This window comes from Muscardinus avellanarius, assembly GCF_963383645.1.
Source record: "Muscardinus avellanarius genome assembly, chromosome: X".
NCBI classification, from domain to species: Eukaryota; Metazoa; Chordata; class Mammalia; order Rodentia; family Gliridae; genus Muscardinus; species Muscardinus avellanarius.
In genome coordinates, this window is record NC_137792.1 from 51,213,195 (window position 1) to 51,239,483 (window position 26,289).

The following is a 26,289-nucleotide window of genomic DNA, read 5'->3' on the forward strand; positions in this document are numbered from 1 at the left end:
TCAAGTGGGAACACCTGGGCCTGGGAGGCTGGCCACAGGGGGCTGCTCTGGAGCCATGGCCTCGCCCAGGATCTGGCGGAGCTCTTGGAGGCGCCGCTGCATCTTGGGAATACCAGCCAGCTGCTGCTCCAGCCGCTGCTTCTCCTCCGTCAGGGTCATGCGGGCAGCCGAGTCCAGCTTCTCAAACTTCCAGCCCCCCTCCCCATCGAACTGTAGCAAGTGTGTGTGGTACTTCCTGGTCAGGAGAGGGACAAACACACTGGCTGGCAGCTGCCCTCCCCCTTCCCCAAGTGGCAGTCCCATCCCCTCCCTCAAGTGTGGCCTTGGAGAGGAGCCTACCATAGGGAGGGCCTGTGGGTAATGGACAGTAGCGCGATGCCCGCATCCTTGGCCGCCTGGAAAATCTTGCCTTCCACATCTATGCTCACAGCACTGGTGCATTCATCCAAGAGGGCGTACTTGGGCCTTGGAAGGAGACCAAGAGGCTGTGGACCCTCATTGCCACCTTCTGGCCCGACCACAGCCCCTGGTCTGCTCCTTGAGGCCACGGCCCTGCTAAGCTCAAGGCAGGGCCGAGGCTCCTCCTGGAAGCCACCCTCCTCCTGCAGGTCATCCCAGGGAGTGCCTCCCGTTAATCTCTGTTGCTGGCTCCAGGCCACCCTGGATGCCCGGGAAAGCCATCTCTAGGCTTACTTGTGGTAGAACATGCGGGCCATGCCAATTCTCTGCTTCTCTCCCCCCGACAGGATGTCCTTCCAGTCACACACGGCTTCCCAACCTGGGCAGAAGGCAAGGCTCAGCTGAGTTTGACAAAGGTCCAGTGTGTTAGGGGGTGCTGGGGCCTGCTCAGAGGGCACTGGAGAAAACAAGGTTCATGGAAAATCAGGCCACACTTGACCCCAGAGGACCTTGTCTAGTTGCCTTCTTCTGCTGTGTCCTTGTCTAAATGTGATTATATATATATATATATATATATATATATATATATATACACACACACACACATATATATATAGCTAAAAATTGACTGTATGGGTGTTCTACCTCTGAGCCACACCTCTACTCCTTGTTATTTATTTTTTGACCCCTGAGCTACACCCCCTGCCCTATTTTTTATTCTTTATTTTGAAACAGGGTCTCACTAAGTTGCAGAGGGCTTCACTAGGTAGCTGAGGCTGTCCGTGAACTGCAATCCTCTGGTCTCAGCCTCCTGAATGCTGGGATTACAAGCATGCACCACCATGCTTGGCTTACTCTTTGTTATTTTGAAACAAGACCTTGCTAAGTTGTTGAGGCTAGCCTTGAAACTTGAAGTACTGAGATTACAGGTGAGCCACCAGGTCTGGCTGTCTGTGATACTCTAATCATCGAAAGAGAGTTAGGACCAACTTCAGGCATGGTAGCACATGCTTGAAATCCTGGTACTTGGGAGGCTTAGACAGGAAGATCACAGGTTCGCAGCCAGCCTTATCTACTTAGTGAGGAGGCACTTTGCAACTTAGTAAGATCCTATTTCAAAATAAAGAATAAAAAACAGGTCTGGGGATGTAGCTCAGAGGTAGAATGCCCCTGAGTCCAATCCCCAGTATCACAAAAAAGAAAAAAAAAGAGTTGGTACCAGAATTGTTTTCCCCCAGAAAAAGGTATATTGTCCTAAACTCCAGTATCTCAGAATGCAACCTTATTTGGAAATAGGGTTATTGCAGTTGTGATTATTTAAGATGAGGTCACTAGGGTGGGCAGTGTGATGGATATCTTTATAAAAAGGGGAAATTTGACCCAAAGACATACATAGAGGGAGGACAATGTGAAGACATACCGGGGAACATGGTCACCAGCAAGGAAAGGCCTGGAACAGGTCCTGCACTCAGCACCTCACAGGGCACCAGCCTGCCCACACCTGGACTTCGGATTCCCAGACCCCAGAACTGGGAGATGACACATTTCTGTTGAAAGCCTTGCATCTGTGGGGTGCCAAACAGCTCACAGATACCTCCTTCAGTGGGCAGGAGATGGCCATGGCAGAGAGCCCCAGGGATGAACAGAATGGTCTTCCCACAATGGAGGCTCCTCACTAGAGGGGCTGGTGAGGAGCTAAACATCATGGCCTGGTGCTAGTGTCTTGGCAGGGCTCAGAGAAGCTGCCTGGGCCAGCAGGTGAATAGGGTGGTTAGTTAGGATGGGTGACAAGTGGTGCCTCTTCTCCTAGCATCTGTTCTGTTTCCCACAGTTCTCCAAGTTTCACCAGGGCCTGCAGCAGCTCAGAATCTACATTATGCTCTCTAGCTTGCCCCGAGGTGCGACCATGTAGCTAAATTCTGGCCAGTGGGATCTGAGTGTAAGTATGACACGTGGTTGCCTGGTACTCAAAAGCTACCAGGCAAGCCCTTTTGCCTCTTCCTCCTGCTTCCTTCACCTAACAAGCTGGGACATGGCTACAGTAGCTGTCTTGCATTCTGAGATGACTTTGGAAATGGAGGCCACACACAGCAGAGTGACTTGGTAGAATAGCCTGGATCCCTGGAGCCCACACAAAGCAGTGCTATCCCTTCCAACTGTGACCTGCCTCTCCTGGAACAATAGGATAAACTCTTAGATGACGTAAGCCACTGTTTCTCACAGCTCAACTTGTTTCTAAGAGATTGTGATGGGCAGCCAGAGGCCCTGGGCTCCAGGGGCACCACAAGTACCTCCCCCCTAGCTTGATGAAACTTCAAAGTGACCACAGCTGCTCTGACTTCACTGACTGTCCCTTTTTTCTGCACAGGAAGATGACAACACCAGTCAGGAAAAACCTTCTTGAATCCTCAGGCCCCCTGCCCTTTCCTGACAACTCACCATGGGTCCTCACAGGAGTTATTTCATTTAATGCTGCCACAGAGGGGGAAATTGGTACCTATACCCTTTATAGGTGAAGAGTTAAAGGTGAGGTCATTGCACAACGTCATCTTGTACCTAAGTGGGAGAGGCAGAAAGCAGAACTCCGATGTTCAGACCTCACTAAGAAACTCCACTTTCCTCCCTCTTGGTGCAATAAACATGGCAGATAAGCATGGACACTCCATACATTTTCACTTGTCTGAAATGCTTTCTCCTTCCACCTGTCCCTTTCCCCTGAGGGCTCTGCTCTCCCCACCCACCTTCCAAGCCTCTGCATGAACATCATGGCTGTAGTGCTTCCCAGGAAGAGGGCCATTTTGTTGAAATACAAAATTGACCTGTCACATCCCTGCCTATGGCCTCTTTGAGGCCTACTGATCCCTCACAAGGAAAGCCCAGGCACCCCTCCCCATTACTGAGCCTCTGCTATGCTCTGCCCTGCTGTCCTCAGGCTTCCAGACAGAATGACCTCGTGGTGTCATGTGCCTGCAATCCTAGGTCTTGATAAGTTGACACTGGAGGATTGAAGATTCAAGGCCAGCCTCAGCAACTTAGTGAGACTCTCAGCAACTTAGCAATATCTTGTCTCATAATAAAAAATAAAATGAAGCCGGGCATGGTGGCGCACGCTTGTAATCCCCATGCTTGGGAGGTTGAGACAGGAGGATAGCGCAGGTTCGAAGCCAGCCTCAGCTGGCTTAAGAGACTCTGTTTCCAAATAAAATATAAAATAAAATTGGTCTTGGAGTGTAGTAGGCCGGAGGTAGAAGGCCCCTGAGTTCCATCCCCAGTACCACCCCCAAAAAACTTAATTAATTAATTAAAAAAAGGACTGGGGGTGTAGCTCAGAGGTAGGATGGCCCTAGGTTCAATTTCTAGTAACAACAACAAATGTTTTGGGTGCAAACCTCTTCCCTGAGAGACAGTGTGTTGTGGGATCCCAGTGAGGTGAGTGTTTCTCTGGAAGTCCCCTTTCCTGGTGCAGTTATAAGACTCAGGCCCCTTGAGGCCACCTGTTTACTGCTGGCCCTCTGTGGCAGGTGTGGCCTACCATGGGCACTTTGGACTCCTGGATGCTGAGATAATCCTCACACTTCTGGGCAGGTCCCCACCAGGATCTTGGGACAAAGGGCAACTGATCATTCCCAGCAGCTGATGATAAGGTGCGACAGCTCTGCCCTACCTCCTTCCCGCTGCAAGATGTGGTGGAGATGCACAATGTCCAGGATGGCTTCCAGCTGCTGCTCCGAGTAGCCCTTCCTCCGCATGTCCTCCACTGAGTCCGGGTAGATCACCTGGTCACGCAAGGAGCCCACGGACATGTAGGGCCTGTGGGAAAGCTACGTGTCCACCAAAGACAGCACGGCCCCAATTCCTGGCAGATGCTCTGTACTTGAGGGCTCTGTGGCAGCCCTGGCTGCTGGCAGAGGGGCCAGACTCACCAGAAACTTCCAGAAGGTGGGGACACACTCTGCCCATGCATTCACACACCACAGTGCATACATGTTAACACGTACATGCATACAGCAGGTGTGTTCTCCCCCACACTAGTGGGCTTTTGTGCACCAACTCTCCCATATCAGAACTGAACAGAGGAATGGATTGGGTTGGGGAGGGAGGTCACAGTCCCCACAGCTCCTCTCCGGCTCTGGGGCAACATCTTGGTGTCCTCTCCTGAGGTGCAGATCCTACCATATCCTGGGCCTCTGCTGTAAGCCTCTAATTGCACAGGTGAGAATAAGGGGAGACAGAGAGAGCAAGCAGGGATCTGCCCCTGCCTGCTGAGCAGGCCCCTCCTGTTCCTGGCCTCCTTACCTCTGAGGGATGTAGAACATGCGCTGGGGTGGGGGCTTGTAGAGCACACCGCCATATGTGGGCCAAAGGCCACCCAGGATCCGGAACAGAGAGCTCTTGCCGCAGCCATTGGGGCCCGTGATGAGCAGGTGCATACCTTCTTCCACCTATGGAGGCAGCAGTCCATGGCACCTAAGGCATAGGCCTCCTTCCCATCTTCGCAAAGCTCCCTATATCCAAGGCCGGCAGGTGAGCCATTCCTCATCTCCTGGTAAGGGACTTTAGGGCCAGAGAGCTGGAGTCCAGCATGCAGAGCCCTAATCGAATATCTGGCCCAGGACCTGGGAAAATGGACAAGACCCAGCCCTGGCTCCTAAGGCCTAGATGTGCCCGGAGAACATGGGGCTAGCACAAAAGGGTCTGTTTGGCCAAATCTGAGTGAATGGGTATGTTCCAACATAGTCAACATCACCCCCAAACCTATTCAACTCTTCTTCCATAGGAATCTAAGCACAGCTCCAGGAAAGAAAAGCACTTTCTTTTTCTTTTTCTGGTACTAGGGAATGAACCCAGGGTAATTCTATCTCTGAGCTATACCCCCAGCCCTTTTTATGTTTTAGTTTTGAAACACAGACTCACTAGGTTGCTATGGTCTCTCTACATTGCTGAGGCTGTCCTCAAACCTGTGATCATACTGTCTCAGCCTCCTAAGTACTGGCCTTACAGACATGTGCCACCAGACCTGGCAGGCACCTTCTGTATGGTTCTAGAATTACAGTACAAACCTGTACTGCTCCTGTGGTTCTTTCCACCCTGACAGGTGAGAGGCCATGGACCTGAGCTCAGCATCAGGGACCCCATGGTCCTCAAGGCCCCTGATTAGTCTATTACACTATTTGTACTGGAGTCACAGAAACCAGTGTGTAGGAAGGAGGGTCAGAGCAAAGGGAGGCCCTGGCTTCTCCTGCTATACTTACATTTAGCACTGGTGCTGGTGGGTGTTGGAGAACCCAGGACACAGAGTGGGGGCATCTTGGAGTCACACTTACTACCTTCCATATCTCAGTACCTGAGTGTCCTTTCCTCTGAAAGCCTCAGATAACACCATGCACAGGGTTCCTGGGAAGATCCATGGTTCCTGCTTTTGATTTGCCTCAGGCAGTGTTATGGGTTGAACTGAGTCCCCTGAATTCATATGTTGGAATGCTAACCCGCACTACCACAGAGTGTGACTTCATTAGGAAACAAGAGTTGCAGATATAATTAAACTAACATGAAGTCATACTGGAGTGGCCCATAATCCAGCATGATGGGTGTCCTTATCAGAAGGGAAGATCTGCACACAGACACGTGCAGAGGGAGAAGGTCAACTGAAGACAGAGATGGGGCGATGCAGCAGGAGCCAGGAGATGCCAAGGACAGCCAGAAAACCAGAAGCTAGGAAAGGCCTGGGATACATTCTCCCTCCTGGTCTCCGATGGACCTCATCCTGTTGACATCTTGATCTAGACCTGGCCTCCAGAACTGAGAAGAAGTCCATTTCTGGTGTTAAAGCTACCCAGTCCCTGGGTGTGGTGGTACACACCTGTAATACCAGTATTTGGGAGGCTGAGACAGGAGGATCACAGGTTTGAGGACAGCCTTGACAATGTACCAAGACTCTCGGTAACCTAGCAAGACCCTGTTTCAAAATAAAAATAAGAGCCAGGCGTGGTGGTGCATGCTTATAATCCCAGCACTTGGAAGGCTAAGACAGGAGGATCACACAGGTTCGAACCCAGCTTCAGCAACTTAGTGAGACCCTATTTGCAAATAAAGTATAAAATAGGTCTGGGAGTATAGCCCAGAGGTAGAAAAGGCCTGGGTTCCACCCCAGTACCACCAATAGATAAATAAATAAATAAATAATAAAAATAAAATAGAGCTGGGGGTGTAGCCTGAAGATAGAAGCCTGAGTTCAAACCCCAGTAAAACACACACACACACACACACACACACACACACACACACACACACACAGTGGGCGCGAGAGGGCTGCTAGCTCACTCAGCATTTCAGCCTCTGCTATTCTATGCATTATTGTCTCTTCTTTTTTGTATGTGAAACTAGGGATTGAACCCAAAGGTATTCTACCTCCAAGCCACACCTCAGCCTGATTTTATTTTGTATTTGTATTTGTATTTTTTTATTTTTTATTTTTTTTTTTTTGGTGGTACTGGGGTTCCTGGAAGCCCTTCTAACTCCGGGCTACACTCCCATACCTATTTTTACATTTTTTTAAAATTTGGAAACAGGGTCTCCTAAGCCAGCGCGTGTGGCTGGCTTTGAACCTGCACGATCCTCCTGTCTCTGCCTCCCAAGCGCGGGGATTACAAGCGTGCGCCACCACGCCCGGCTATTTTGTATTTTTAAACAGTATCTCACTAAGTTGCTGAGGCTGGCCTCAAGCCTGTAATCCTCCTTCTCGGCCTTCAAAGTACTAGGATTACAGGTTGTGCACCACTATATCTGGCTTTTATTTGTTCTTTTCTTTTTTTTTTGTGGTCTTGGGGATGAAACCAGGAGCCTTCTACCCCTGGGCTATACTCCCAGACCTATATTATATTTTATTTGGAAATAGGGTCTCACTAAGTAGCTGAGGCTGGCTTTGAACCTGAGTGATCCTCCTGTCTCAGCCTCCCAAGCACTGGGATTACAACTGTGCACCACCACGCCCCACTATTCTTTTATTTTATTATTTACTTCTTTATTTTTTGTGGTACTGGGGATTGAACCCAGGGGCATTCTACCTTCAAGCTACACTCCCTGCCCTATTTTTATTCTTTATTTTGAAACAGGGTCTCACTGAGCTGCAAAGGACCAAACTAAGTAGCTGAGGCTGTCCATGAACCATGATACTTCTATCTCAGCCCCCCAAATTCTGAGATTATAAGTGTGTGCCACCATGCCCAGCTTTCTTTATTTTTAAGTAGATTCTTGCTAAGTTACTGTTGTGCTGGCCTCAAACCTGTAATTCCCGCCTCATTCTCATCTGTCCCTTCTTACCTGGCCATGTTCTCTAATCAGTGGCACCCATGCTTAGCAGGGCCTCAGTATCAAGGCTCAGACCCCTCCTATTGCCTATTCCCTGCTGACTCTCCTGCAGGGATGTGACAGCTCTTTATCCCAGGTGTGTCCACTACCTCCTGCCTATGGATCCTGGATGAGGCTTCATTGGACCTTCTCTTCCCCCAGGGATGGTGACCATTCTTCTTTTTCTTTTTTTCTTTTTTTTTTGTGGTACTGTGGTTGAGGGGCACTCTATCACTGAGCTACACCTCAAGCCCTATTTTATTTTTTATTTTGAAACAGGGTCTCTAAGTTGCTGAGGCTACTTGCAAACCTGCAGTCCTCCTATCTTAGCCTCCTAAGTATTAGGATTATAGCTGTGAGCCACTGTGCCAGCTTGAAAATCATTTTTGTGTGTGTGTGGTACTGAGGGAGGAACCCAGGGGCTTTTCTACCTCTGGGCTATACTCCCAGACCTATTTTATACTTTATTTGCAAACAGGGTCTCACTAAGTTGCTGAGAGCTTCACTAAGTAGCTGAGGTTGGCTTTGAACCTCTGCGATCGTCCTGTCTCAGTCTCCCAAGTGCGGTGATTACAAGTGTGCGCCACCACGCCTGGCTTGACAATCTTTTGAGTGGTCCTTGCTATACCCGGGATGGCTATCTAACTGCAGATCTCTAGGGCACTATAGTGGCTCCCTAGAATAGAGACTTCCTTATCTCTGTTTTCCAATGCTAAGTCCAGAATTCAGGGAATATTGAATGAATGAATGAATGAATAAGTGAATGAATGAATGAATGACTTTCTCCCTGTCCCCTGCCCCAATCTCCCTCTTACTCCATTGCTACCTGGCCCTATCCAAACCCTCAGCTGGGGACAAAGGTGATCAGTGGATGGCTCAGCTTCCAGCGATTCCTTTCCATGACTTTCCAGGGCCTGAGAGCACTCCTCAGTGGATAGCTCTGTGCCCTTCAGAGGCACTGCATGGAAGAGGCCTTCTCATAGCAGGGGATACAAGTTGGTAAAGCAGCAGCTGCCTTCCCTGTAGCTGGACTTCAACCAGAGCCCCCAAGTCTTGGCTCTCTCAAGAGTGTAGGGAGCTGGTAACAAGCAAATCAGCAACTTGTGGGTAACCCTTGCCCGATCCTGGTAATTGCTAGTCTCTTTTATCAGTTTTAACTCTATTGCCCTAGAACTCATAGTCAGAGACACGTTGGTCTCTCACTTTGACCTTAGCCCACCTGCCACGCACATCTGGGGACAATGGATAAAGCCAGCCCGGCTAGGCATAAAGCCAAGGGCTTGCTCATAGATGCAGATGGCAAAGCACCTAGGATGTGCACCCTGGCCCCGGCCATGCATCCCTGCTTGGTACATGTTTCCTGCTCAGGAAGCCTTCCCTCCTCAACCTACCCTGATGTTGAGGCTGGCTACTACCACTTCTCCTGTGGGTGTGATGATGGGGATGTTCTCGCAGATGATCCCCTGTTCCACGTCCACCACCTGGCCTGCAGAGAAGTGCAAGGAGGGAGGTCAGGTTCAGTATGCTCCTAGTTGTCCTCCCTGGCTCCCCAATACTATGCCAGTGGATTCCCAATTGGCACAATGCAGTCCAGGGGCCCCTTTAGAAAACAGAACTTCCATCAAGCTAACCCACCCTCAAGTGTCTCTTACTCTGTTCTGGGCTGCCACTCTTTGATCCTCTGGAATCTGAAGCATTAAGTCTCTATTCTATACCCTCCTGGGACCAGTTTTGAGGCAGCTCTGATGCCTGGGCCCCTCTTACACAATTCTTCAACTCCTACTATGGCTGGCAGCTGGCTAGACTCTCTCTCCCATGCATTGCACCATCTCTGGTTGCTCTGTGTGGGTGTGTGAGCCTCTGTATGTAGGGACTGCACCCCACCCCTTTTTTGGTACTGAAAATTGAACCCAGGGGCATTCTACATCTCGACTACTCCCCCAGGTCTATTTGTGTGTGTGTGTGTGTGTGTGTGTGTGTGTGTGTGTGTGTGTGTGTGATACTGGGGATGGATTCCAGGGGCCTTCTACTTCTGGGCTACACTCCTAGACCTATTTTATATTTTTACTTGGAAACAGGGTCTCACTAAGGTGCTGAGAGACTCACTAAGTATCTAAGGCTGGCTTCAGACTCCGCGATCCTCCTGTCTCAGCCTCCCAAGAACTGGGATTACATGCGTATGTCACCATGCCTGCTCCCCTAGCCCTATTTCATTCCGTGTGTGTGTGTGTGTGTGTGTGTGTGTGTGTGTGTGTGTGTGTGTGGTACTGGGGATGGAACCCAGGGGCCTTCTACCTCCAGGCTACACTCCCAGACCTTTTTTTTATATTTTATTTGGAAATAGGATCTCTTAAGCCAGCTGAGGCTGGCTTTAAACCTGCGTGATTCTCCTGTCTCAGCCTCCAAAGCACGGGGATTACAAGCGTGCGCCACCATGCCCGACTATTCTTTTGTTTTGAAACAGGGTCTCACTAAGTTACCAAAAGTCTTCTAAGTTGCTGAGGATGGCACTGAACCTGTGATCCTCCTCTCTCAGCCTCCCAAGTATTGGTATTATAGGTGTCTACCACTATGCCTGGCACTGTACCCTCCTTCCCTTAACCAATAATCCAGTCAGGGCCCTCAGGAAGACACACAAACAGTGTGGCTAGAAGCACCTGATCTGAGAAGGCAGGTTTTTTGGGCCAGCCCCTCTCCTGGGAAAATCTCCCCAGGGATTATGCTCAACCTGGCAGAAATCTTCAATAACCATGCCTGAAGCCAGGCATAGTGGCACATGCTTGTAATCCCAGTACTTGGGAGGCTGAGCTTGGAGGATCATGGTTCAAGAACAGCTTCAGCCACTTAGAGAGGCCCTCTGTAACTCAGTGATACCCTGTTTCAAAATAAAGAATAAAAGAGCCAGGTGTGGTGGCGCACACTTGTAATCCCTGCGCTTGGGAGGCTGAGACAGGAGGATCACAAGCCAGTCTCAGCTACTCAGTGAGGCTCTCAGCAACTTAGTGAGACCCTGTTTCCAAATAAAATATAAAATAGGTCTGGGAGTATAGTCCGGAGGTAGAAAGCCTCTGGGTTCCACCCCCAGTACCACCAAAAAAACAAAACAAAAACAAAAAACAAAATAAATAATAAAAAACAGGCCTGGGGGGTATAGCTCGGAGGTAGAATGCCTCTGTGTTCCATCCCCAGTACTGCAAAACAAACAAACAAACAAACAAACAAACAAACAAAAATATGCTTGGGTTGGGCGTGGTGGCTCATGCTTGTAATCCCCGCGCTTAAGAGGCTGAGACAGGAGATCACACGGGTTCGAAGCCAGCCTCAGCTACTCAGTGAGGCTCACAGCAACTTAGTGAGACCCTGTTTCCAAATAAAATATAAAAAAGGTCTGGGAGTATAATCCGGAGGTAGAAAGCCTCTGGGTTTCACCCCCAGTACCACCAAAAAAAAGAAAAACAAAACATGCTTGGTAACCCTCTTGTCCTGGTTGGACTGCATGGTCTCCAAGTGGTGGGATGGGATGAGAGGAGCAGACCAGCAGGAAAGAAGAGGGATGGGAGATGATACAGTGCCTGCAGGTCACTACCTTACCTTGGATCTTCAGGGGCCCCTCCACACGGACACCAGACCGTACTATGGCCCCAGATCCCACTGGAGTATTCTCTGGCTCCCCCGGTCTCTTGAAACGACAGTGCTGGACATCTTCAAATACCTGGAACATCTCGTAAACCCGCGCTGTGTAGCCTGCCAGCTCTGTCACCTGTAAGGAGGGAAACATGGGCTCAACCCTGGCATATTTGGGAGGGAGAGGCAGGGGCAGAGGCTTTGCTGGGGTCACCTCCTTATAGGATGACATGATCCTCTCAGTAGCATCTGCAGCAGCTGTGAGGAGGTTTCTGGCAATAGTGAAGGCTTCTGTGCGTTCGCTCACCAGGTCTTCCTCTTCCTTCTCCAAGACTGCCTTCTTCATGGCCTCTGAGTCTGGGAGCAGAGGGGCAGAGGGAAGGGACACAGGGGACAGTGAAAATGAGCCACTGGGGGAAAGATAAGACTCTTCAGAAAACTGTGTCAGGACAGCCAGATAATCATATATATGCAAGCCAGAATGATCCCACATTGCACACCACACATGAAAACTAACTCCAAAGGGGATCACAGGTCGATGTGTAAGAGCTAAAGCAATAAAACTCTTAGAAGACAACACAGGTAAAGCTTCATAACCTTGGATAAGGCAACAGTTCCTTAACTACAATGTCCAAAGCACTTGGAGCTAAAGAAAAACAGATCAATTGAATCTCACCAAAAGGAAATATTTTTGGAGCTGGGTGTGGTGCCATACCCTATCATACCAGTATTTGAGAGGCTGAGACAGGAGGATTGCAGGTTCGAGGTCAGCCTCAACAATTTAGTAAGCTGCTCTGTAAATTAGTGAGATTCTGCTTCAAAATAAAAAGGATAGCTGGGCGTGGTGGTGTATGCTTGTAATCCCAGTATTTGGGAGGCTGATATAGGAAGATCACAGTTCACGGACAGCCTCAACTACTTAGTGAGGCCCTTTACAACTCAGTGAGACCCTGTTTCAAAATAAAGAATAAGCCGGGCGTGGTGGCGCACGCTTGTAATCCCCGCGCTTGGGAGGCAGAGAAAGGAGGATCGCGCAGGTTCGAAGCCAGCCGCGCACGCTGGTTTAGGAGACCCTGTTTCCAAATAAAAATGTAAAAATAGGTCTGGGAGTATAGCCCGGAGGTAGAAGGGCTTCCAGGAACCCCAGTACCACCAAATAAATAAATAAAGAAAGAAAGAAAGAAAGAAAGAAAGAAAGAAAGAAGTATTTGAAAAACCTCCACAAAATAAAGGATAAAAAATAGGGCTGAGAGTGTAGCTTGGAGGTAGAATGCCCCTGGTTTCCACCCCCAGTATTGAAAAATAAATAAAAATAAAAATGAAGCTGGGCATGTTGGTGCACACTTGTAATCCCAGTATCTGGAAGGGTGAGACAGGAGAATCTCAGGTTTGCAGCTAGCCTCAGCTACTCAGTGAGGCATTCTGCAACTTAGTGAGACTGTTTCAAAATAAAAAATAAAAAATAGGGCTGGGGGTGTAGCTCAGAGATAGAATGCCTATGGATTCCATCCCCAGTTCTGAAAATAAATAAAAAATAAAAAGGATCTAGGCATGGTGGTACATGGGATGCTCAGGAAAGAGGATTGCAGGTTCAAGACCAGTCTCAGTAACTTAGCAAGACTCTCAGCAACTTAGCAATAGCCTGTTTCAAAATAAAATTTAAGCTGGGCATTGTGGCGCACACTTGTAATCCCCATGCTTGGGAGGCGGAGACAGGAGGATCATGCAGGTTTGAAGCCAGCCCCACAGGCTTAAGAGACCCTGTTTCCAAATAAAAAGTATAAAGTAGGTCTGGGAATGTAGCCTGGAGGTAGAAGGGTTTCCAGGAACCCCGGTACCACCAATAATAATAATAATAATAATAATAATAATAATAATAATAAATTTAAAAAAGAAATGGTGGTGTAGCTCAGAGGCAGAATGCCTCTGTCTGAGTTCAATTCCCAGTAACACACACACACACACACACACACACACACACACACACACACACACCAAAAAACAGAAAAAGTGAAAAGACAACAATTGGACTGGGGTAAATATTTGTAAACTGTGTATCTGGTAAGGGTGTAGTATACAGAATACATAAAGAACTTTTACAACCTAACAAGAGATAGAAAACCCAAGCAAATAACCAGTAAAAATCCGAATAGACATTTGTCCAAAGAAGATACATAATTTCATGAACTTATTGATCAGAGTCAATAAATTCATGAAAAGATGTCTAATATCATTAGTCATTAGGGAAATGCAAATCAACACCACCAAGTCATACCAGCTTACCCCACGAGAGTGGGTGTAAACAAACTGACGTAATAATAAGCACTGGCCAGAATGAGGAAAACCTGGACCCTCATCCACTAATGGTGGGAGATGAAATGATCTATAAAGTGCAATTTTGGCAGTTCTTTACAAAGGTAAATGTGGAGTCACCACAGGACCCTGGAACTCCATTTCTAGCTATCTGTCCAGGAGAAGCAAAAACATATATGCACATAAACTTATGCTGAGTTTTCATGGCAGAACAATTCATAATGGTAGCATAATAGCTAGCAGCTATCAGTGGGTGATAGGATAAAGAAATTATGGTACAAACCAGGCATGGTGGTACATACCTATAATCCCAGCTACTCAGGAGACTGACACAGGAAGACTGCAAGTTTGAGGCCAGCCTGTGCAACTTAGTGAGACCTTGTCTCAAAATAAAATTAAATTAAATTAGACTGAAGATTTGGATCAGAGACACACATACATACATACACAAAATTGTTATACAATATATACAATCAAATATTATTCAGCCATAAAAAATGATGTACTAATTATTCTCACAACATAGATGAACCTTAAAACAATCATGCTCAGGGAAGGAAGCCAGTCACAAAAGGTCATATATCATATGATTCCATTTCTATGAAATGTCCAGAATAAGCAAATCTACAGAGATAAAAAGTAGATTAGTGGGTGCCAGGGGCTGGGCAAGAAGGATTGGGGAGTGACCAATAATGGGTCTAGAGTTTCTTTTTGGGGTGTAAAAAGATTCTGAACTTAGATAGTGGTGATGGTTACATAACTCTGTGAATATGTTAAAAACCATTGAATTAGAGCCGGGTGTGGTGGCGCACACTTGTAATCCCAGCATTCAGGAGGCTGAAACTGTAGGATCACGGTTCGTGGACAGCCTCAGCTACTTAGTGAGACGTGAAATGTTTCAAAATAAAGAATAAAAAATAGGGCAGAGGGTGTAGCTCGGAGGTTGAATGCCCCTGGGTTCCATCCCCAGACCCGCAAAACCAAAACAAAACAAACCCCACTGAATTAAAAGATTAAATTTGTGGTCGGGTATGGTGGTGCATGCTTGTAATCCCAGCATTTGGGAGGCTGAGACCGAAGGATTGCGGTTTGTGGACAGCCTCAGCTACTTAGTGAGGCTCTCCGCAACTTAGACCATGTTTCAAAATAAAGAATAAAAAATAGGGCAGGGGTGTAGCTCAGAGGTCGAATGTCCCTGGGTTTCATCCCTAGACCCGGAAAAAATAAATAAATAAAAATAAAATAAAAAATAAAGGTTAAATTTGGGTCAGATGCCATGATGCATTCCTGTAATCCCAGCTACTTGAAAGGCTGAGGCAAGAGGATCATAGGTTTGAGGCCAGCCTTGGCACCTTAGTGAGACCCTATTTCAAAATAAAAATAATGAAAAGGAGCTGGGCGTGGTGGCACACACTTGTAATTCCAGTACTTGAGAGGCTGAGACAGGGGGATCACAGGTTCGAGGACAGCCTCAGCAAGTCATGAAACTCTCATCAATCTATGGAGACCCTGTTTCAAAATAAAAAAAAAATGCTAGGGGTATAGCTCAAAGGTAGAATGCCTCTGAGTTCAATCCCGAGTAACAATAAATAAAACAAAATAAAAAGGGCTGGATATATAGCTCAGTAGTAGTGTACCTCTGAGTTTAATCCCTGGTCCTGAAAAAAAGGAGCTTTAATTGTATGATAATCCAATTACTTGGGAGGCTGAGACAGATGGATTACAGGTTCATGGCCAGCCTCAGCAACTCAGACCCTATTTCATAACTAAATATAAAAAGGGCTGGGGGTATATTTCGGAAGTAGAATGCCATGAGTTCAATCCCTAGCACAGCAAGCAAGCAAGAAAAAATAAATGATGTACTAGGCACCTTGCTGTTTCTTGGTACCTTCAGCTCCTCCCACCTGAACTGCCCCAGCCCTCTGTCCTATACCTTATAAGTCACTCCTGGGTCATATGTGGGTTTCCTCATTGAATGCCCAGAACTGTTCAAATTTCTGAAATGTAAATAATCCACTAGCTAGGCATGATGGTTCATGCCTATAATCCCAGTACTTGGGAGGATGAGACAAGATCATAGGTTTGAGGCCAGGCTCAGCAATTTAACAAGACCTTCAGTAACTTAGTGAAGACCCTATGTCAAAATAAGAAATAAGCTGGGTGTGGCAGCACACACTTATAATATCAGTACCTGGGAAGCTGGACAGGAGGATCAAAGGTTCGCAGCCAGTCTCAGCTACTTAGTGAGGTGAGACCTTCTGCAAGTTAGTGAGACCCTGTTTCAAAATAAAGAAAAGGGCTGTGGGTATAGCTCAGAGGTAAAATACCCTTGGGTTTAATCCCCAGTACAGAAAAAATAGGGCTAGAGGTGTAGCTTGGAAGTAGAATGACTCTGGGTTCAATCCTCAGTACCACAAAACAGAAACCCTCCCACTTTCTTACCTTCCTGCCCATTTTCCCCCAATTCCCCCTTTGCACCATGGTGTCTGACCTTCATGGCTATGGCCATCTTCTGTTTTCTCTCAAATGTTGCTCCCATCTGGACCTGCTTTTCTGCCATGGACCATGACCCTATGGTCATGTCCTTCAACCTGCCTTCACTGACGGCTTTGACACCCTTGAGCTTGGGAGACCCTAGAAGAGCAGGATTTTTTACATAATCTGAAAATGGGAGTGGAGAGTAGTCGGAGGGTGCTGGGGTATAGGTGAGTGAGTAGTGGGCAACACTGGAGAGGTAGTGGAGGTTGCAATGGTGGGAAGGAGCCTATCTGAGGGGCATGTGTGATCCTGAGGTGGGAGCCTCAGGGATTAATGGCAGGGGAGGGTGGGGAGGAATGGGACAAGAAGTGAGCCCAGAGCAGTGCCAGGTGCAAAGGGGGCAGGCTGGATGGACACAAGAACCTCATATTACCTTCTGGGTCCTGGACCAAGAAATTGGGCAAATGAACCAGGTGTGGGAATGAATGTTAATCCTCTAAGTCTAAGGTCCTGAGCCTTTCTCCCCATGGTGCCCTTGAGGACACAGTCTCATCAAGTAGTGGGGACACCAGTCTTCCTACTCAGTGTTGGGATAGCTAGACAGTCAATGTGGACAAAGGGTCTGCAGGTCTCTGTGCCCAGGGCATCCAGGCAATAGCTGGCACCTCCCTGGAGACAGAACTCACTGCCTCCTGCAAGTCTTCTTGGGGCCTCAGTAAACTAAGAACTGGCTGCTACAGAACACAGCAGGGCTTCTGGAGTGCAGTGGGTGTCAATGGTCTCACCTCTCTCCTGGACATTCCAGGAAGTAAACAGCCAGGAGACCCTTTGAAATCCTCAGACAGGGAGAAGACAGGGAGCCTCACTGGCTTAGCCTGGGTTCTAAGTGCACTGAACAAAAGGTCTCCTCTAAGAATTTATAATTATGTGTCGAGGCTTTAAATTAATGTTGCCTCCAAGCTCAGGAGCCACTCTCCCTCTGCCCAAGCTGACAACTTAACATGAACATGGCCTTCAACTGGTTAATTACTCACAGAGTGCATGGCCAAAAGAAAAGCAGACATGTACTGGGAAATTACCTTCTCTAAAGAGGTCACAGGGATTCCCACAAGGAAATGGTCCACCATGAATGAGGACCAGCAGACTGAAGAGAAATATGAGCTGGGTGTGGTGGCGCATGCTTGTAATCCTAGTACTTGGGAGACTGAGACAGTAAAATCCCAGGTTCAAGGCCAGCCTCAGTAACTTAGTGAGGCCTTCCACAACTTAATGAGACCTGTTTCAAATAAATAAAATAAGGCTGGGGTGTAGCTCAGAAATAGAATGTCCCTGGGTTCAATCCCCACAAAATAAAAAAAAAGAAGAAGAGAATAGTGGACTAGATCCCTAAGTACTTGAGACAAGCAAGTTGTTGAATAGAGCCTGTAAAATAAGTATGACTAATATAAACAAGCATAAAAGGAGCACTCAAAAAGATGAGCAAATAAGGCACTAAAAGAGCTTGAAATTTCTATTTGAAAAAGAAAAGGTATATTTTCAGACATTTTTTGTATGTGTGTGGTACTGAGGCTTGAACCTACGGGAAGTCTACCTCTGAGCTACACCCTTAGCCTTTTTTTATTTTTTATTTTGAAATGGTTCTCACTAATTTGCTGAGGGTCTTGATGAATTGCTAAGGCTGGCCTTAAACCTGTGATCCTCCTATCTCAAGCCTCCTAAATACAGGGATTAGAGGTGTGCTCACCACCATAGGCACACACCTCCACAACTTAGTGAGACCCTCTTTCAAAATAAAGAATAAAAAAATAAGGCAAGGGGTATAGCTCGGATGTCGAATGCCCCTGACTTCCATCCCCAGACCCGAAAAAAAAAAAAGAAAAGAAAGAAGGGTGAAATAAAGACATTTTCAGACAACAAAATAATTGATATTGCCCAAGGATGAAACCCGCGTTAAACTGTTTTTGGTACTGGGGATTGAACTCAGGGGCATCCTACCTCAGAGCTACACACCAGCCCTTTTTATTTAGAAATAGTGTCTAAGTTGCTGAGGCTGGCCTTGAACTTCAAATCTCCTGTCTCAGTTTCCTAAGTATTGGGATTATATTTGTGCACCACTGCACCCAGCTCTGAAAGAACTTTTTGTGGGGTGCTGGGGATTGAATCTATGGGCATTCTACCTCCAAGCTACACTCCCAGCCCTATATTTTTCCTTCCTTCCTCCCTCCTTCTCTTTTCTGTGCCACTGGGGATGGATCCCAGGGGCCTTTTACCTCCAGGACACAGCCCCAAACTTATTTTGTCTTTTTAATTTGAAACAGGGTCTTTCTAAGTGGCTCAGGCTAGTTTTGAACTTGCAATCCTTCTGTCTCAGCCTCCCAAGTACTCAGATTACAAATGTGTGCCATCATGCTCAGCTGCTCTATTTATTATTTAAAAAAAATTTTTGTGGTACTGGGGATGGAACCCAGGGGCATTCTTTTTTTAATTAATTAATTTATTTTTTGGTGGTACTGGGGGTGGAACACAGAGGTTTTCTACCTCCGGGCTATACACCCAGACCCATTTTTTAAATATTTTATTTGGAAACAGGGTCTCACTAAGTTGCTGAGAGCCTCACTAAGTAGCTGAGACTGGCTTTGGACCTGCGCGATCCTCCTGTCTCAGCCTCCCAAGCGCGGGGATTACAAGTGTGCGCCACCACGCCCAGCTAAACCCAGGGGCATTCTACCTCCAAGCTACACCCCAGCCCTTTTTTAAATTTTGAAACAGGGTCTCACTGAGTTGCAAAGGACCTCACTAAGTAGCTAAGTAGCTGAGGCTGTCCATACACAGCAATCCTCCTTGTCCCAGTCCCCTAAATGCTGGGATTACAAGCATGTTCCACCACGCCCAGCTTCTATTTTTTAAATTTATTTTTTTGTGGTATTGAGGATTGAACCCAGAAGGTGCATTCTACCTCCAAGATACAGTTTCAGCTCTATTTTATATATTTTGTTTTTAGACAGGGTCTCACTAGGTTGCTGAGTATTGCCACTTCCGGAGGCTGTTCTTGAACCTGCAATCCTCCTGTTTCAGGCTCCCAAGTACTAGGATTATAAGCCTGTACCACCACACCTGGCTCCCCGGCCTTATTTTTTTATTTATTGTGGCACTGGGAATTGAACCCAGGGGGATTCTATCTCCAGGCTACACCCCCAGCCCTATTTTATTTTTATTTTGAAACAAGGTCTTGCTGGGTTGATGAGACTCTCATTATTTGCTGAGTCTGTCCTTAAACATGTGATCCTCCTGTCTTTGCCTCCCAAGTACTGGGATTACAGGCATGTGCCACCACTGACTAGCCTTATTTATTTATTTATTTATTTATTTATTTATTTATGGTGGTACTGGGGATGGAACCCTTCTACCTCTGGGCTACAATCCCAGACCTATTTTTATATTTTTTTATTTGGAAACAGTGTCTCTTAAGCCAGAGAGGCTGGCTTCGAACCTGCGTGATCCTCCTGTCTTGGCCTCTCAAGCACGGGGATTACAAATGTGTGCCACCACGCCCGGCTACCCTTATTTTATTTTGAAACAGGGTCTCACTAAATTGCTGAGGCGGGCCTCCAATCTGCAATCCTTCTTACTCAGCCTCCCAAGTACTGGGATTATAGGCATGTACTGCCACACCCTGCTTCTGAAAGAGCTTTTAAAATATGTCCATGCTTGTAATCCCAATACTTGGGAGGCTGAGACAGGAGGATTTCAAGTTCTTGGCCAGCCTTAACTACTTAGTGAGGCCCTCCGCAACTTATTGAGAGCCTTTAAAAAAATAAAAAATAGGGCTGGGGAAGTGGGCGTGGTGGCGTGTGCTTGTTATCCCAGCATTTGGGAGGCTGAAACCAGAGGATCGTGGTTTGCGGACAGCCTCAGCTACTTAGTGAGGCCCTCCGCAACTTAGTGAGACCCTGTTTCAAAATAAAGGATAAAAATAGGGCAGGGGATGTGGCTCGGAGGTCAAATGCCCCTGGGTTCCATCCCCAGACCCGCAAAAAAAAAAAAAAATAGGGCTGGGGGTGTAGCTTGGAAGTAGAATGCCTCTAGGTTCAATCTCCAGTACCACACACACAACAAAAGATATCCACCTAGAAAAAGGATATGGAACAAAGAAGGGAGGCCTGAGGTATAAGAAAAGAATGCCGAGCAGAGAAATCAGTACAGACATGGGTGAGTTTACATATGCATCCACCAAACAAAGCAACAGCCAAGAATAAAAAGCCTGGGAAACCAGATTTCATACTGGGCTGTAACAGCATGCAGGGTGTGTGTTGGTTGTAAAGTCCAGGTTGAGAGGGGCTATTGATTAACCTAAGCCTGTTTTAAGGAATGTATGTAAGCTGGGCATAGTGATTTATGCCTGTAATCCCAGTACTTGGGAGCCTGAGTCGGGTGATCCTCACCTCAGCAAGTTAATAGGAATTAGTTTCAAACTAAAAAATAAAACAGGCCTGGGGGTATAGCTCAGGAGTAGAATGCCCCTGGGTTCCAACCCTAGTACCACACACGAACAAATAAGAATGCATGTATATCTTCTCAAGGGTATCCACTCAAAGACTGAAAAGAGAATGAATAAGTTGCAAACCAGTAGAGGAACAAAGTGGGAATAAAGATAAACTGATCATCACTAAAGTAACAAGTAGGACTGCTGCCTACCCGAGACCTTAGGTGGGAGGTCTCTACCCTCTGAAACCTCGAGAAGGCTGGGGCCATGAAGGCCCTCACCCAAGGTACTGCCCACATCTTCCCACTTCCAAATTGCAGGTGGGCAGAAGACAGGGACAGGTGGGCAAGGGTGCATACATATGAAGTGGCATGCAGTGTTCCTGAATTGGGGTCCCAGTCTCAACATGAGATGTATGCAGAGAGAAAAGCAAAAAGGATCTATGAGGATGGCTTGACTTCTAGTAACTTCAAGGATGCCAGGGGGGTCTCAATATCCCTAGTAGAGGGGGCAGGTCGGCTGGCCAAGATGAGCACTTCAGGAGGACAAGGCCTTGCCCCCAGCAGCCTAGAGCCCTGACTCTCACCTGACTCTGAGTAGCCGGTGGCAGTGATGATGGGGACGGCAACCATGAGCAGTCCTGAGGCACTCCATACATACTTCATGAGGAACTGCTCCAGCATGACGTACCATAGGCGTTCCAGCAAGATGAGGTTAATCTGCGATGCCAGGTTCTGATAGGAATGCTTCAGCTGTGCCAGCTCCACCTGCCAGGACAACAGATACCCACACGCCTGTGGCAACTCCTGCAGAGGTAACAGCTAGTCCTCAGGTACTGCTCACACATATTCCATCATTTGATGGCCACAACAATTGTGGTCAAGGGCTGGGGGGCTATGACTGGGGCGGGGCCAGATCTCCAACTGGGTGGTAGTAGTGGTAAGGGATAGCCAAAAGTTACAGCACAGCACCTGTCCCCTCTTCCCATCCTCTCTCTAGCTGGGATGCTCAGTACTTCCCACTCTGTACCCTGGAAGGCTTCTATGTGGGGTCCACAGTAGTCACCTTTCTATACTCTGCTGAGTCCATTTATTTGGATTTCCTCCCAGCAAGCCCCCAACCCTCCAGAAATCATCAGCTCTAACTTTTTTTTGGTATTGGGGATTGAACCTAGGGGTATTCTACCTCTGAACTATCCTCCCAGCCCTATTTTCTTTTTCTTTTCTTTTTTCTTTTCTTTTCTTTTCTTTTCTTTTCTTTTCTTTTTTATTTGGTGCTGGAGGTTGAACCCAGAGGCATCCCACCTCTGAGCTATGCCTCTAGCCCTATTTTATTTTATTTGGAAATAGTGTCTCACTAAGTTGCAGAAGGCCTCACTAAGTAGTTGAGACTGGCTGAAAAACTGTGATCCTCCTGTCTCAGCCTCAGCCTCCCAAGTACTGAAATTACAAGCCTGCACTACCACACCCGGCCCTATTTTATTTTTTATTTTGAAACAGGGTCTCACTAAATTGCGGAGGGCCTTACCTAGTTGCTAAGGCTAACTGCGAACCTGTGATCCTCCTGTCTCAGCTTCCTAAGTACTGGGATTACAGGCGGGAGCCACCATACCCAGCCCGTTGCTGTGCACATAGGCCCTACCTCCTGCCACTTTCCCAGAGCTCCTTTCCATGAGAAACCTGCACTGCATTTTCCTATTAAAACTAGGAGGGTTTGCTTCTCAGCCAGTCTGGCTCTTTCCCCCTCAGTAGTGGGTAGGCCTCCGCAACCCTTTCATGAACTGGCTCCTCCCAACTACTGGGTCATGAAGGAAGCAAGTGCCTCTGCAGAGAAGGGGATGGAAGCAACAGTCAGACAGGGGAAGTCTGAGGCAGTAGGAAGCCCTGGTGGCAAGGTGGCCACTAGGTCCTGGATTTCCTGGCTTGTTCCAAATGTACATGCCTCTGTCCTGCCTTCCCATGCCAGACTGATAAGAGCTGCCCAGCCAGGCACCATTTTCCATGTGCTTTCATATCTCTCTCCCATGCATTCTCATGTATCTCTTTGCATGTACATTTCCACAACCATTGTAGAAGACTGTAGCCCAGAGAGACAAAGAGCCCTGCCCAAACTCACACCACCTGGAGGTAGCAAAGAGTGCAGGAGCGTGGACCACACTGGCAAGGCTGTTAGGAAAACCATATTCTTACAAATGATGCTTTGACTTATTAAGAAAGCTTTACTTTGTTCTCAAGCAAGAGGCTGTGTGCTTGTATGTGTATTTAAATAAGCAGCCTTGTTGAAACCCCAGAAAAAAGAATACTCTGGTCTTTACCCACCAGTGAGTCCATCACTTCTGCCCCAACCTGTTGATCTGAGCCTAAGCCTGTGCCCTGGGGGATGTCAGCCAGTGGGACTGGAGTGGACCACATGCCTGCACAGCAAGGGCAATCAGTTCCTTTGTGGGGGGCCTGTCATCCCACACAGTATTTCAGCCAAGACCTAAACAAACAGTCCATAGATGTACATGGAGTCCCTTCACTCTGGCAAAAGAACTATCTTGGCAAATGTCCTACTTCCTGAACCTAAGTCAAAGAAAGTCCTTCAAAGAACCAGTGCTCTCTCTTCTACCCCCCCTCCATAACCAGGTTTGCTCGCATAGCTAAGCTTTTCTCAGCCCCAATTTCCAGTTCCTAAAGTGAGCACACCTTCCCTGAGCACCCTGGTAATCCAGGCTCGTGTTGGGAGCTGGCAGGAGTGCCAGCCAAGGCTGTCGATGTAGCTGTGGGTAATATGCCAAGTGCCTCACCCAAGGCTACAGCTGCCTGCCAAGGCCCTGCAGCTCAGCATGAGGGAGAAGAAGAGAGCAAGAGGGTGGGGGGGGTTTACTGCTGAAGGCCAGTCATTTTTTCTCCTAATTTGAGACTGGCCCCACCTGAGATGTCCCTCTATATGGAGTTCAGAGAGAAGCCCTTTTTAAAAATCAGGGACAAGCCGGGCATGGTGGCGCACGCTTGTAATCCCCATGCTTGGGAGGCTGAGGAGGATTGTGCAGGTTCGAAGCTAGCCTCAGCTACTGAGTGAAGTTCTCAGCAACTTAGTGAGACCCTGTTTCCAAATAAAATATAAAATAGGTCTGGGAGTGTAGCCTGGAGGTAGAAGGCCCTTGGGTTCCACCTCCAGTACCCCCCCCCCACAAATAATAAATAAAATAAAAAATAATAAAAAATAAAAATAAGGGACAAGCCTGCTTCTCTGCTTGATGGGCAGCCAATGAGACAAGTTCCCCGGGGAAAGAGGCTACAGGACCCAGGGAACACACACAGGCCTTCAGCAGTGGATGCCACTGTGCCCCTCCCCCCAGGCATTGGGGGGAACAGAAACCAGAGTTCCAGAGATCAGGGCCTGAGGCAGCTGCAACCCTAGGCATGAGGAAGGGGAGGGGCCCTAGTGAGATAAAAGAAGCACTGGCCTGAAGTAACCTTTCCCAGTGCCTGCCTGGCCAGGCCCAGGCCCACCAGGGAGTCCTGTTCCTGGGACTCAGGCGGAAGGGTGGCCACGCTGGGGACAGGAAGTGTGTCCCGCTGCTGTGGCGCAGGGGCCAGGGATGCCTGGCCCAGGGCCGTGGGGAAGCAGCTAAGCCGGTCTGTAGCTCGGCAGACCCTGGGGCCTTGACCCTGAGTGCTGCCACCACTGTTTCAGCTGCTGAGCTGGGCGCTGCTCATTAACCTCCGCTTGGGCTGAGTCATGGCCATGATGCCCGTCTGCCCAGCCGGCCAGCTCTGCCGGACGCCAGGCTTCAAAGGGCCCAGGGACGCAGGCGAGGCTGACCAGCAGGCTGTGTCCCGCCGTCTCCTGCTCCCAGATGGCAGGAGTCTCCTCCTGGCTGGCTGCAGAAGTGGGGCGAGCCAGAATGCTAGTGTGTCAAACCACTAGGTTCCGCAGCCCCACGTCCAGGAAAACCTCCCCTAAGGAGTCAGGCAAGGCAAGGAAGCAGAAGTGGCCAGGGGCATGTAGGCAGCCAGGGCCAGGCAGTCCCCCCACCCAGCCATCCTGCTTCTCCATTTCTGCACTTAAGATCAAAGTCACTTAAGGCCCAGCCCAGCCCTGGGCCCCCTCCCATAGCCTACCCACACCTTTAGCATCAGCGCCAGCCAGCCCTGGGCTTTCCCCACCACTCATAGCTGCCTGCCCCTGGGTCTCCCAGCCACATGCTCTCTTACACCGCGCAGTGCCCCAACCTGCCCCACCTCGTGGCCCCCATAGAAGGCAATTTCCTCTGAGTTGGCCACTAGGCGAGAGTGCATGTAGCGCAGCTCCCCCTTCCGCCGAGCCTCCTCTGCAACCAGCTCCCCAAACTTGGGCGAGAAGGCCCGTAGCACGTTGGCCGTGAGGAATACCACGAGGCCAGCGATGGCCGAGGGCCAGGCTGTACCGGCTCCCCGGGAGCGGGCTGCTCGAAGCAGGGTGTAGGAAGTCACAGCCACGTCCAGGAGTGGCTTGGTCAAATTGGAGTAGAGGTGGGCCACAGAGGCAGCAAAGGCCACCACATCCTCCGTCAGAGACTGGTCAGGGTTGCGAAGCCGCCCGTCCATGTTGCTCACGCGGTAGTAGGTCTGCTGGGAGAAGTAGAGACTGTAGGCATGGGCCACCAGACGGCTGCGGAAAGAAAGGGCCAGCTGGCCCTCCAGGTAGCGGATGGCACTGTTGATGAAGGTGGCAGGAAGGGCGATGAGGATCCACTGTAGCAGCTGCCAGCTGAAGGCCCGTGGGTCCTTGCGCACGATGCAGCGGGCAAGCCGGCCATCCAGGCGGGCCACATACACTGACAGGAAAGTCCGGCTCACCAGGGCAGCAGAGTGCAGGGCCAGCAGCCCCGTCTCCCGGCACAGTACTCGAGGGAACAGCAGGCGCAGGAGCACCAGGAGCCGCTGTAGGAATACCCGGTTCATGCCAGCCTTGGTCGCTGGGGCCCCCAAGGCCTCCTGCGCAGGATCTCCCGCAGGCACCTGAGGGCCCCTACTTGGGGCCAGGCACTGCCGCAACAGAGGATAGATTTTGTGGACTCCATAGGCTGTGAGGGCCAGGACCACAGCTGTGCGCTTCAGCGTGGTCACCCGCGAGGGCCGTGGGGTGGAGAGCACAGGCATGTCACCTCGGGGTTAGGACTAGTGCCTGAGGCAGCAGTTGAGGCAGGTGCTGGAAGGGCTGTTGCTCTGACCACGGACTCGATGTCTAGGCAACTGGAAACCTTGCAGTGGTCCTTGAGGCTGTCGCTCTAGGCCCCGGGGTGGCTCCTGGGCCCTTGGTGCGGGGGGGCCTCAAGGACCTCCAGGGTCGCGGCCTCTTCAGGCAGCCCAGGTGGAGGAACTGGGCTTCCCTTTCCTCTCAGTCCCCTGGCCCTGGAGGTCAGCGCCTCTAGAAGTCTCGGGCAGAAAGGGTGTCTCTTCCCCACCTTCTCCCCCGGTGGAGCCCCTCCCCAGGGCACCGGCGCGTCCGTCCGCTCCGCAGCCGGGCCGAAGGGACAGTGACTCCGCCACCAGCCCAGAATCCCCACCTACCCACCCCTCCCCAGGGACTGTCGGGGGGAAGGGGTGGAGGCGGAGGAGGGGCGGGAGGCGGAGTTCAGGCGCAGGGCGCCCCACCCCGTCCCCGCTCCCGGGCTG

The 26,289-nt window shown here is 49.1% G+C and overlaps 1 protein-coding gene across 1 annotated transcript; it reads right to left on the bottom strand.

Annotated features, from left to right (window-relative positions):
- ABCD1 (ATP binding cassette subfamily D member 1) lies at nucleotides 1–25,773 on the bottom strand (the record flags this gene model as incomplete). The annotated part of the gene is made up of 10 exons (XM_080719580.1): nucleotides 1–235; nucleotides 340–465; nucleotides 694–778; nucleotides 4,064–4,209; nucleotides 4,696–4,841; nucleotides 9,138–9,227; nucleotides 11,333–11,506; nucleotides 11,585–11,727; nucleotides 21,231–21,411; nucleotides 24,874–25,773. The coding sequence occupies 10 exons, from the start codon at nucleotides 25,771–25,773 to the stop codon at nucleotides 1–3; spliced, it is 2,226 nt and encodes a 741-aa protein (XP_080575706.1).
- Between the last annotated feature and the right edge of the window lie 516 nt (nucleotides 25,774–26,289).